This window comes from Colletotrichum siamense (genome assembly GCF_013390195.1).
Source record: "Colletotrichum siamense strain Cg363 chromosome Unknown KSG_Cg363_contig08, whole genome shotgun sequence".
In the NCBI taxonomy this organism is placed as follows: Eukaryota; Fungi; Ascomycota; class Sordariomycetes; order Glomerellales; family Glomerellaceae; genus Colletotrichum; species Colletotrichum siamense.
The window spans coordinates 603,612-615,829 of record NW_023501021.1 but is presented as its reverse complement, the minus strand read 5'-3'; the positions used below and the strand labels follow the sequence as shown (position 1 = coordinate 615,829).

Below are 12,218 nucleotides of genomic sequence, written 5' to 3'. Positions count from 1 at the left end.
AGAAGCTTTAATTATTTATGCCAAGCTGGCCAGAGCCGTGGGCTGAATTGCGCGAACGCGCTCCTTTTTCTTTTCTTACTTCAATCCCAAATCCGGCTGCGCCGACACAGTGTTTCTACGTGTGTTCAAATACAGGAGATAGCGATGCCGCTGCGCTATCAGCAACGTACCATGCAGCCCCTGAATGTTTGTAAGCTCGTTGCTTCAGCCCCACAAGTACATATGAGAGACTGGGGGTTCACGACGAATTGAATTCCGCTCTACTTGACTTCATGAGTTTCATTGCTTTTTGCGGCTGGTGAGCAGGGTAACAGACTTTCGGCTGCATCATTGTGTGTGGTAATGTCTTGAACCCTTGGCATCACTGGCCAGCCCCTGGCAACCACTTTACGCGAAATACGACGCGAAACGCGCCGCCGCGCGAGCGTTGCAAGCCCTCGAGCGAGGGACATGATCTTTATAAGTGTGATGCCCGCGACCTGGGACTCTTTATCTGCTGCTCATTCCATCTCATTTCGAATACACCAGCCAACATCTTGGAAGGCGCCACAATGTTTTTCTCAAGTTTATGCCCTGGCAGCGTCACGACCAACTTGAAACCTCCATTCCCGCGACCCGAGATCGTGGAATCGACTAAGGACAAGACGAAAACCTCGATTTCACCCAGAGACAACGACAACGACGACGATGACGACGACAGAAAGAAGCAGAAGAAGAAGAATAAGAAGAGGAAAAATAAGAATAACAAGACCAGCGAAAGCGAGCCTTCACCTCTCAGTCGCCTAGTATGGAGAAAGCTTCCCGCAGAAATCCGACGGATGATTCTGGACGACCTCATCAATGATCCCTCAAACAAGCCGGCGTTGTCGTCCTGGGCAAGTGTGTGTGCAGACTGGCAGGTCCTCATTGAGGAACACACATTCAAGTCTCTCCACCTCAAATGGGATGATTCTCGTACGGATTCTGAGCTTCCGACATTCGAAGCCATTGTCACCGGCCATCGGCGGACACTGCTCAAGAACGTCACCCTCGAGATCATGCTCGGTAAATACAGTTGTTTGGTATGCGGCCGACCGGAGTCGGACCTGGAAATCGACAACAACAATCTCCGCTTCACAATCGCCCTACAGCAACTCTTTTTGGCCCTCAAAGACTGGAACGACGACATCTCATGTTACTACAGGCTCAGCCTGGAGATACGAGCCGGCTCCCAAAGCGACTTTTATCACTCCTTTCCGGACGTCGAACACGATGCTCACTACTTGCGCAACGACCACATCCAACAAGCTGCAGGGATGATGACAACTGTGATGACGAACCCGGCCGCAGCTATGTACTTGTTCGAAAATCCGAATGGCGAGAAAGAACGCGTCATTGGCAATCTCCTGCATTTCAAGAACATCGACTTGAAACTGCCCACGCTCCCATTCATTCATCAGCTTGTGGTGAATCGAAGCACAACGCGAAGCTTCACAGCAAAGACCATCAAGAAGCTCCTGAAGCACTTGACAGGTCTCGAACGCGTTGTCTACGAGCCCATGCAAGCTGTCGGCAAAGACGTCAAGCAGCGCCAAAAAGCCAACAAAGCTCTACTCCGGAAACTGCCATCCTCTATAGAGTCGTTCTCTCTGTACGAAGCACACTCAGAGTACCTAGAGATGCAGAAAATGGGCGTGTCAACTCCCCCAGAGGTGCGGACTGGCAAAAAGGTCGTGGCAGCCGCTGTGGCAGCCAGCTTGCGTTGCCGCAACCTCCAAGAACTTTCCCTGTCTAACGCAGTTGACGCCGAAGACTTCTTTGCACGGGCTTTGGAAGATCCCGCAGTGAAAGACGCTTTGGGGGATGCGCCCTGGCCGAACCTGAGGCGCGTGGCTCTGTCAACCCGATATGAGAGACGGGGGGATTCCAAAGTGTCACCCTATCAGCTGCTCCGCGACGCTGCAAGTGTAGCCCTACGCATGCCAAAGCTGGAGACTATGGAGATCTGGGCTGAATCTGAGTTGAGACGATTCTTGTTCCGGTACAATGTCGAGGGCGACCAGGTGGTCATCAGGGTAGAGATTGACTCGGGATATTATCAAGATGAAGTCTACCTCCCTTGCGCCAATCTTGTAAAGGCAGTCGACAAGACTCTGAAGATGTGGCGAAAGGTAGCAGGCCCGCGTCGTCAGCTTTCGCATACAGTGGAAATGGTTGAAGGCCAGGCCGCGTACTGGGACGACAGCGACGATGAAGACGCTATTTATGACGATGAAGATCAGAAGACGTGGCCGCCAGCACCGTCTGTCTGCGATAGCCTTCGGCTAAATGGCTTGGTACGGGATGCCAGTGCGAAGCGGCGTTTTGTATTCAAAGACTGGTATTGATGGGCATGTTGTCATTGAGACCAGGCGAGATGCGTTGTATTCATTACTGTGGCGTTTGGTGCAGCACGTTCATGTATCACTATCTGTACAACAATTACAGAAACCATTTCTTTGACTGAAAAATACCTTACCCTTACCTCCAAGTATCACATTCCATGCACCATTGAAGTTGATTACGTTCAACTAAGAGACTTAACTACTCCATATCACTGTGGTGCACTATGCTAGTCTCATTTACTGTTCCTCACTCGGCGAACCCCTGAACAACAATGGGCAATATTGACATTGAGTCTTGCTATCCGGGCGTATAACTCACATACTAGGTCTAATTGTTTATCTTATATTAGCAAGTTTCTGTACCTATCGTACCTCTCGTCCCTGTTCCTATTATCGTCGCTATCATGTTTGTTTATTGCCCTTGGTATCGTTGATGCCTACTTCCCGCCTGGATAGCAAAATCTTGATTTTATCAGGTGTCAATATTTGTACCTACCTTACTGCTTGATTTTGTATCCAATATTCAACTTCTGACCAAACCATGAGGGACTGTGCTAATGTAAACCAGAACTAAGGCAACTTGTCGCTAGGAAGGATCGTTGCCTCGTTTTTCAGGGCGACGTATGTCTTCTCCAGCTCAAAGACGTGAGCAAGAACAGCGAGGGCGTTATGCAGATTTTGCACACCGGCGACGATGGATCCATGAAGACCTGAACAGATCAGGCACCAGCACAATGTAACAACAAAATGGTACGGTAGTTGAAGTTGTGATCTACCTGTGAAAGCCATCAAGAATATTTCAGATGCGTACCTGAGTTGTCGGCTGAGGGCTGGATGTCTGGCGTGCCGTTGTGGTCATTGCTCTACGTTGACCATGGATCAGACAAGCCACTGGCCCAGTCGATGGAAGCAAGATTCCCAAGACTCATTGGACCAGCCAGTGCGGGGGACCAAGTGTCTGGCTTGTACATTATTAGATTCTGACTGCAAGATTCGAAAAGGAAAGGGAAATGTCTTGCCTGCTGGTATGAGCTCTTCGGTAAGAGGGTCTTCGGCAACAGGTATGCCGTAGGCAACTGCGTCAAGAGTGAGAGCGGTAACGAGGTTCGGTGTCTTCATTTTCGTAATGAGCGAACAGTGGTCTGGCGATGATTGTAATAACTAATGAATGATGAATATTTCGATGGGATGTCGAAAGTTTCAATTCCTAAGAGGGTCCAAGTCAGGGAAGACTTTTGACTCGACTGATGATCTCCAATCTTCGTCTTCCCCGTGAAAGGAATCTGGATCTGTAGCTAGCCCTCTTACTTAGGATGTGTCACTGGGGCATGGATCTGTCAACATACTATAGTCGTGAAGATACAAATCCACCAGCGTTTTCCAGAGGAGTCCTCCAAGTCCAATAAATCACCGAGATCGTTACACTTCTATCTTTTTAGGATACTCCGCAAATCATGAAGTTTTTCGGTCCTTTTGTCTCGCTGCCTTGTAGTAGCTCTAATAGTTTTTCTCTCTCAGACTTGAATGACCTAACAATTGTTCTTGCACATTAGCGCGGCAACCGCCAATGCCTACATGTGCAACTGCTTGAACGTCAACAGACCTGACTTCGTTGCAGCCGTCCACATTTTCAAGGCTTTCGGAGGCGTAATTTGTAGCGACAAGCCGCGGAACATCAACGGTGTAAGTTTCCACGGCGCTCTGAGCGATCTGGTTTCGACCAACAGGCATACCCATTGAACATGAGTGTATCATGAGCTATACCACCACTGATGCCGACTGTGCAAGACTCCTTTTCAAGACTGAGGACGGTGAGGAGGTCCCAGATACTACTTTAAAGGCGAATTGCGAGCACTACACTGACTTGTCTTCTAATTTGGATGGTCAAGGACAGAGGCTCAGAGGTACATATGCTAGGAGAATTGGTTGAGTTGTACATTTGAAATGTAGCCAAGATCTTATGTCAACATCTTCAATGGATCTCTGCTGGTTATGGAAATACTCGAAGTTAAATAGATGGACTGCTAAGTACAACATTTCAATGTTCCTGGTCCATGTCATCTTATGCATTATACCACCTGTGTCACTATGTTGCATCAGCTGTCTCCGTTGTCTCTTTGGTCTTCACCCTGCGTATTTTCAATTGGGGGTATTCAACTAGATGTCTGATCTTTGCGAAGAGAGCGTGAGCCCTTCTACAAGAAAGATTTGTCTTCCCGAACAGCCTCCGTCGTCAAGCTGTGGAAACGAATTATTTCCACCCGGGATGGTCCGTTAGAGCATGCACTGTCTTTTGGGACAGATCTTAGACAATGAGATAAAGAAAACTGCGCTCTCTTGATCTTTATTGAAAACATAACCTGCAACCCAACTTGTGCTGTGCGACTAACCGCGAAACTCTTCCCGTCCTTAACCATTGGACGCTCCGCCATCGCGACTAGCTGTCTCCAGCGATTCCCAACGTCGCATCTCCACCAGGAACTCATGAGTCACTTGATAAATAGACCTTTTTTTTTTTTTTTTTTTTTTTTTTTTTAATTCAATCCTTTGGAATGATGATGTTTGCTCACCAAAAATTGTCTTAATCTCTGGATTGCAGATATCCTCTCTGAGACCGGAATTTAAGTTCGTAACGCAGTCCAACCGTTGAAGCGCAAGCTCCAAGTTCTCACCGAATTCTCACTTAACAGCGTCCGTCCGCTTTGCCTCGGTCGTATACCAAAAGACTATACTAAGTCCCCACCCCTTGCAACAGAACCCCCCCACAACGGAGATGCGATTTCGCATGCTTTTTGCAGCCCTAATTTATAATTATATATTGTTATAAATAGCGATTTCTCTATGAATCCGTAACTTTAATATATAATTTTATACTCTTATTATTATTTAATGATTTGCTATTAATTAATACTATTTCTAACTTAATTAGATAATTCTAAACCTCTTATTTCTTTATATAAATCTATTTAACTATTATAAACTGCTTATTTAGGTTTAGCTTAACTTTTGTATATAGTTTTAGTTTATATTTTTTAACTTATACTTTAAGGTACTTAATAATCTTATAGTTATTCGCTATAGCTATATTATTAAGATTTAATTATTTACTAATCTTCTCTAAAAATAGGATATAGATAATAAGGTTAACTTTCTTTAGCTTAGACTTTATCCCCTTATAAAAAAGCTATTAATATAATACTAGATTAATAGAGGACTTTAATATTTTTATTATATAGTTTTTAAAAATAATCTTACTCTCTATAAACTTCTTATATTATACTAAGGTTTATAGAATATCTATAAGGGTAGGTATATAGAAGAACTAACTTATTATTAACTTAGCGATATTTACTAGCTATATACTTATTACTTTCTACCTAACTTTAATAATCTAAGGCTATAAAGTGTCTTTTTAGGTATAAGAGTAGTAATATAGAAAGTTCTACTTTCTAATTAGTATAGAGTTAAGAGTATAGTTATATATTTTAAGGTACTATTAGTAGACCTTTTTTAGAAGTGAGAATATAGATATATTAAGTAGCTAAGTAAAATATAATAAATAAGTAAGTAGGTATATAAAGTAGATATTATTTATATAGTACTTTTATATAAAGTTATCTAAAATGTAGCTTCTATAGCTATTTATAATAAAGAGATGCTTAAATTAATACTTCTTAGCCTTATCTGCTATAAATAGGATAAATACTTTCTCTAGCTACTTAATACCTATAGAATTTAATATCTATTTGTTCTATAATAATATAAAGAACTAAGAAGTAAAGTTATTTAGTTTATTAGGGAACTATTATTATTATATAATCTTCCTTTTAAAGATAATAAGTAGGTTAAGATACTTACTATCTATTAAGATATACTTAATAATAGTTATCTAAATATATTAATCTAAACTAGAGATAAAGATAGAAAGCTTTTTAGAATATCTTAATACTAAATTATCTTTTTATACCTCCTCTATAATTCCTATTTTATCTATATTCTATTAAAGACTTATTAGAATCTTCTTAACCTCTAAGAGGGCTATAATCTTAAAAAACTACTTTATATTATTAATTATTATATTTTTTTAATATATATTAAGCTTCTAAGCCTTTAAGGTCTTTATAATAGGGTTATAGTATAAGAAGCTTTCTATTTACTTCCTCCTAAGGGGTTTAGTATTACCTCTAGCGTAGAGGATATATTTAGTGAAGAGTTAGATATATTAGTAGCTAAGTATAAAGCTAAAGGAGCCCTATATAAGTACTTATAATATAAGGGATAACTCCTACTATGAGGAGAAGTATTACTAACCTTCTTTTACTTCTTATATTAACGTAGCGTTAGTAAAGTGTTAATAGATCGTTATAGATAGCACCTCCTATTTATATGAAGCTTATAGGATAGGCTAACTACTTTATACTACTATAATAGCGTTAGTAAAGTACTAGGAGGTATATAAGGGTATAATAAATACCTCAGTATTTTTAAAAGAATTTATTTTGATTATTATAGTAGTGAAAAGTTATAGGAAGTAAGGTGTACCTATGTAGTGTAGTATGCAAAAGTCGCGTTTTGACGCGTCTCTGTTGTGGGGGGGTTCCGTTGCAAGGGGTGGGGACTTAAAGCCACCAGCTGGAGCCATAGCTTTAGACATCACAGGGTCAATCTGGTTTCTAGATACTCTGGGATAAAGGTCTTTCATACGCATCGTCTACTAACGAAACATTGTGCAAGTTCATTTTCCCTTTTGGCCGGGATTTGAGCTCGGCACAGTGGTAGAGCCTTTTATACTTACGTCGCAGCGGGAGGGAGCGTGGTCTTCGTCGATGATGCTATGACAGCACATAATCAGCGTTGGCCTGCAGCCTGCAAAGACTGACCAGCTCAAGGACCGACATCCAGCTATAAAGTCACCCTTCAATTTGCTCTTCTCTCGTGTGCGCCGACAAAGATCATCTGGTATTCCAACAGCTCGATAACTTCAAAATACTTAACAACTAGGCCCAGATACATGCACATCAAAGGCAGTTGCAAAGACCCGATCCAACCTACAGTCAGTTAGCAGAACAACAGTCCCGATCTCTGACGTCCGGGTATTCCAACTTGAATTACATGCAGCTAAAGACAATGAGCGACAAAGTCATGGGCTCGAGGCTACAAAACTGAAACCATTTGACAGTGCCTGCAACAAAACAGCTCAGCTAGCATTCGGTTGTGGAGTTAATCGCAACAGCCTAAATCGCTTGCTTTCCTACACTGTCACCATTGCCCTGTTAGTTAACGGGAAGAACCTGGCATACAGACCCGAGAATTTATACCCAGTCTACAGCGCACCAAGCACGCGACCTGGATGCGGACCTATTTCTAACGGCTCATATCTACCTGCGTCGGACTTCAAGAAGATGCCTACCTCGTCACCGCGTGACCATTGTGCAATGTGAAAGTGATGCTGGGTACGCTATTCTCACCATGGCACCATAAACGTTAAACCACACCAGCTATTCAAAGCATACCTACTTCTGAGGACGTTCAATGCAAACAACGAAATTTCACCTATCTCTGATGAAGACTGCGGTCGCAGAAGATAACCCAGCTTTTTATCAAATTAGATTAAGAGTTTTTCTAATCTTATATGAAGATTTTCACTCTAATAAAGACGTGTGTGTAGTTGAACGTTATATAGATAGAATAGTCACTAAATGCCACTGGACGAGAGAAACGCTAAGAGATAGACGAGTTCTCCTGGAGGAAATTCACTAGCGAGATTGCAAAATATGTCAAGCCAGTCCCCGATGTCCCCGAAAGCATCATGGAACCGAATTGCCACGCTGCCCGAACGTACACAACCCCGATTGCTGGGTTGTCGGAACATTAACTCAAGTGAACTCTCCTACATATATATACTTCTTAGAGTACAGCCCGTAAGCCCCCAGCTGCTGAGACTTACAACCGACGCCAACCATACTGAGCAAGACAATCTCATATAAAATCACCTCCTCTCTAGTAGACTGGTCGTCAAAGGCAATATCGAAATGACGGCCCGGACATAGAGTTCGCGATATCTACTAGCTTCACCAACATGCATCCTCAAGCCCGCCACAGGTCTTACAACTCCTCAGCCAAGGCCACTTTCGCCCACATCCCCAAACGTCCAATGAATACTCCCCAAATCATCAACTACCAGCAACGAAACCGGACAGAGACACACACTTCGTGGCATATAGCACCCGTAGATTCCACGGCCAACCCACAAATTGTATGGCAACCGAGATTGGATGCCGTATACTGGCGAAAAGGGTGTAGATGATGATTTTGAGCCCCTGGTATTTGGTCTGGAAAGATTTTCTCATGTCCTCTGAGCAGATTATATGTCAACGAGGGAATGTAAGAAAGCTGCATGTAACTGGGGGCCTGGAGGATGGAGGGAGGTTTGCGAGGCGGCTCAGTTACCAATGCAAGCCAACTTCACCTCACACCCTGACTTCCAGCGCGGTAGGTAGTCGCCAGCTCCGCCGGCGATCACCGGCTTCCGGCACGGAGACTAGGCGTCGGACCCCACACCGGCCCCGCGCACTCATCAACCGCATACACCAAAGTACACATCATCAAACATCACCATTCAAACGCACTCTGTCATGCATCAACTCAAAATACTTTTTTGGTTCATTTCTCAATACGTCCGACTGTGTGAATAGATCCCAATGCGACGGGACGGATCCTCTCCCGGACCTCCCGCGCACACAACTCTTTTTTCCCTTTTTGTCTTGATAAAGCAAACCAAATGTCATCTATGCCTGTGTTGGTGCCCGCCATCCAGGCGTGTGGCACACATGAATTTCTAGCAAATAGTAATGCGGCAGTCGTACCTATCCGGCCCGAGTACGATCGCCTCTGAACTCCTTTCTTCCCACACCAGCTTTGTACATCCGGACGTCTTTGTCTTCTCCCATCCCCGTGACGCCTCGTTTGCATGCTTCATGGAAGACTGCAGTATCCATCATGCTGATTTAGTCGACCTGCTTCTCGCAGCCGATTCTGCCCAGAAGCTCCTTGCGATCGCTGTGGCCCGGCAGGCTGACGCCGGAGGCGCTCGCTTGCCTCTTGATGCCCGATCTGCGCTCCCAGCTCTTGAGGTCCAGGTCCTCGACACCAACCTCCTGCTCGAGAGGCTGAGCCTCCTCGTAGACGTAGTCGGCCTCCTCCTCAGCCTCGCCCTCATCGTCACTGCGGGTGTCCTCGGCGTTTCCGCCGCGGAGAACCTTCATGACGACACGGATGATCATAAAGAACCAGCCAATGGTGATGACCTGAAGGGCGAGGAGGGGAATGAGGAAAGACCACCTGATCACGCTTGGGAAGCAGACAGTGCCGTCGAACTTGTAGAAGGGCTCAAGCATCCATGTCATGGATCCCTCCGGTGCAGGGAAGGGACCGGCCACATTAGGCGCCTTGCCAGAGAAACAAGCCTGGGTCTCGGGAATGGCTTCGGGGAGGTCGGTGTAGATCGACCAACAGACCATGACGTAGAAGATGTGGCGGGCGACGAGCCAGGAGACGACGAAGGCGCCGAACATGAAGTCGCAGAGAGTGTTGAGTCCGACGTACTTCAGGCACTTGGCAAGCTGCGCATTGTTAGCACGCTGGTGTGAATTGGGAGAGGGTAAGCCATACAGGGAAAAAGAGATCAACAACGTCCATCAGGACCAGGATCAAGTTACCAACTCGGGTCATGTGGTAGCCGTAGCAGGCGGAGATCAGGGAGCAGGTGATGATGTGGTGCGTGAACATCTGCCAGTGATCCTTGCGGCGCTCCTCAATGTTGATGACGATGATCTGCTGCAGCCAGAAAGACCACTGCGCCAGAATGTAGAACTTGTTCAGGCCGGTCAGCTCACGCTGGGGCCAGTTCGTCCAGAGCTCCTTCAGGTTCAGCCAGTAAGGCGACGTCTTGTAGATGTACTATGCAATGTCAGCTTGCGTTGCGCAACCATGCCATTGGGGCCACTGACCATGCCCAGAGGCCAGAAAACGAGGTAGTAGATCAACAGCCAGGCCTGCTCGCTGAAGCGCGTCAGGTCCTTGCGCTTCGAGACGCCCCAACCCTTGGCCAAAGGAGCCAGCACGTATTCCATGGTCGCGGCGCGCAGGCCGGTGAAGAGGATGATGCAGAAGGTGAGAAGGCAGGCATCGCCGAGGCCGGCGCCATACAGGCCCGTCTCGGGGTTCTTGTAGGAGAGGGTGAAGAACTTGATCGTGTGGGCTTGCGCCTTGGGGATGCAGAAGTGGGCGAGGAAGAGGAGGGCGAGAAGGTTGAAGGAGAGACCTGAAAGCAGCGACCGTTAGCATGGTCTGCGACCTCACACATGGAGACAATGTCTCGAAGCAATCGTCTGCCGTGGAACATAGGGCTGCTCCGGCAGTGGCTTGAGATCGGGCGCGTGTGTGGGGTAATTGGGAGCAAAGGAGGCGGACAAAGACGCAGACATACCGACTTGGTTCTCGACCATCCACCTGCTCAGCATCTTCCAGGCGCTGTCATCTTTCCTCCTGACCCTTCGTACCAGAACGACGTTGACGTTGTTGTGGCCCTGCTGGTAAAGGGGGCCGTTCATAAGCTTGAGCTGCTTGGTGCTGGCGTTGCGCTTGATCTTGGAGCTGTGCTTGTCGAAGACGGGGGAGACGGGAGAGATTGGGGAGACTGGCGATGCCGCCTCATAACCGGCGGTGTCGGCCATGTTGGGTTGTGACTGAGCCCCAATTGGAACTCAATGGGGTGATTTGGGAGGGCGACGGCTCGGATTGAGGTCGCGGGGAAGACCGTGATGGTCGGTGAGCGGAGGACGAGAGGCAGTGTCCCTTTTTCCGTGGTGTCAAGGCCGGGTTGGTTGACGGCGGTGGGTTGATAGCGACGCGGGCGGTCGTGGAAGGGATTCCCTGCAGGCGCGAGTTTGGTTGGTGGTGCAGAGCAGAGCGCTTCTCGGTCGAAGGGGGCGCTTTCTGCTTCGTGGACTCGGGGAGGGGAGGGAGAGGGGAGGAAACGAACGACCAGGTCGGTTTTAGGGAGGTTGAAGATCGAGAAGATGGGATTGTAAGGGCAGCGTCGCACACAATGGAGACGCAGACCGAACCTTGGAGACGGTGGCAGGACCTGGAACTCTGGACAGGAGGACACAGGTACTGGGCCAGGATGGACCGGGATGTGCTCTGTTGCTCCAGAAAGCTGCCGGGATAGGGCGTGCAGCAGAAGTGCTCCGTGTAAGGTGTGCTTTTCTCGTTCAGCGCTCAGTGGTGGTGCTGCTGCTGCGTCCTGCCGGTCACTGGAGACTCGTTGGAGAGCGAAAGAGACACAGAGAGTGAAAGATGAGAGACGCGAGGTGGGTTGGGTGTTGGGTGGGGGGAACAAGAAGTCGAGGGTACTTTTTGCGAGCGATTTCTTGCTACCGCGTGTGGATGTTTAGCTCGAAATCTGGCGAGCTGCTAAGTACAAGGTACGCGGATTTGAAAGGGTGCAACACCATCCACGACGGCAGCGCTGAAGTTTGAACCACTCGCCTCGCAATTCTCCACTCCACAATTGAACCTTGCACCGCGCCGTAGCCTTCCACCCTTCCACTTCCACGCCTTCCAGGCCCAGTGAGTGGTGTCCAGTCCCATCCATGTCCACAGCCCCCGGGGAGGGAAGCAGCCGGGCCCTCCAGTCGACCGCCGCCCGCGAAGGGTGGCCACTGACCGTCAACCAATTCGACTTCCCCCCTGGCTAACTGCCATTGGGACAGGACAGGGGGGAAGACTGGGTTGGTCTAGCTCACACACAGATCGCCCGTTCTTTACAGCGGCAGCGAGGGTTCATCAAAG

General features: G+C 47.1%; 3 protein-coding genes across 3 annotated transcripts; 2 read left to right on the top strand and 1 right to left on the bottom strand.

Annotated features, from left to right (window-relative positions):
• Positions 1-551: 551 nt before the first annotated feature.
• On the top strand, positions 552-2,366 carry CGCS363_v011788 (uncharacterized protein; the record flags this gene model as incomplete). Its single annotated transcript, XM_036643637.1, has 1 exon — positions 552-2,366. One exon carries the CDS (start codon positions 552-554, stop codon positions 2,364-2,366), a length of 1,815 nt encoding a protein of 604 aa, XP_036490391.1.
• Positions 2,367-3,938: 1,572 nt separating this feature from the next.
• On the top strand, positions 3,939-4,293 carry CGCS363_v011787 (uncharacterized protein; the record flags this gene model as incomplete). The annotated part of the gene is made up of 2 exons (XM_036643636.1): positions 3,939-4,046; positions 4,111-4,293. The coding sequence occupies 2 exons, from the start codon at positions 3,939-3,941 to the stop codon at positions 4,291-4,293; spliced, it is 291 nt and encodes a 96-aa protein (XP_036490396.1).
• A 5,077-nt stretch (positions 4,294-9,370) lies between these two features.
• CGCS363_v011786 (Sphingosine N-acyltransferase-like protein FUM18) lies at positions 9,371-11,098 on the bottom strand (the record flags this gene model as incomplete). The annotated part of the gene is made up of 4 exons (XM_036643635.1): positions 9,371-9,985; positions 10,035-10,322; positions 10,373-10,686; positions 10,852-11,098. 4 exons carry the CDS (start codon positions 11,096-11,098, stop codon positions 9,371-9,373), a joined length of 1,464 nt encoding a protein of 487 aa, XP_036490397.1.
• Between the last annotated feature and the right edge of the window lie 1,120 nt (positions 11,099-12,218).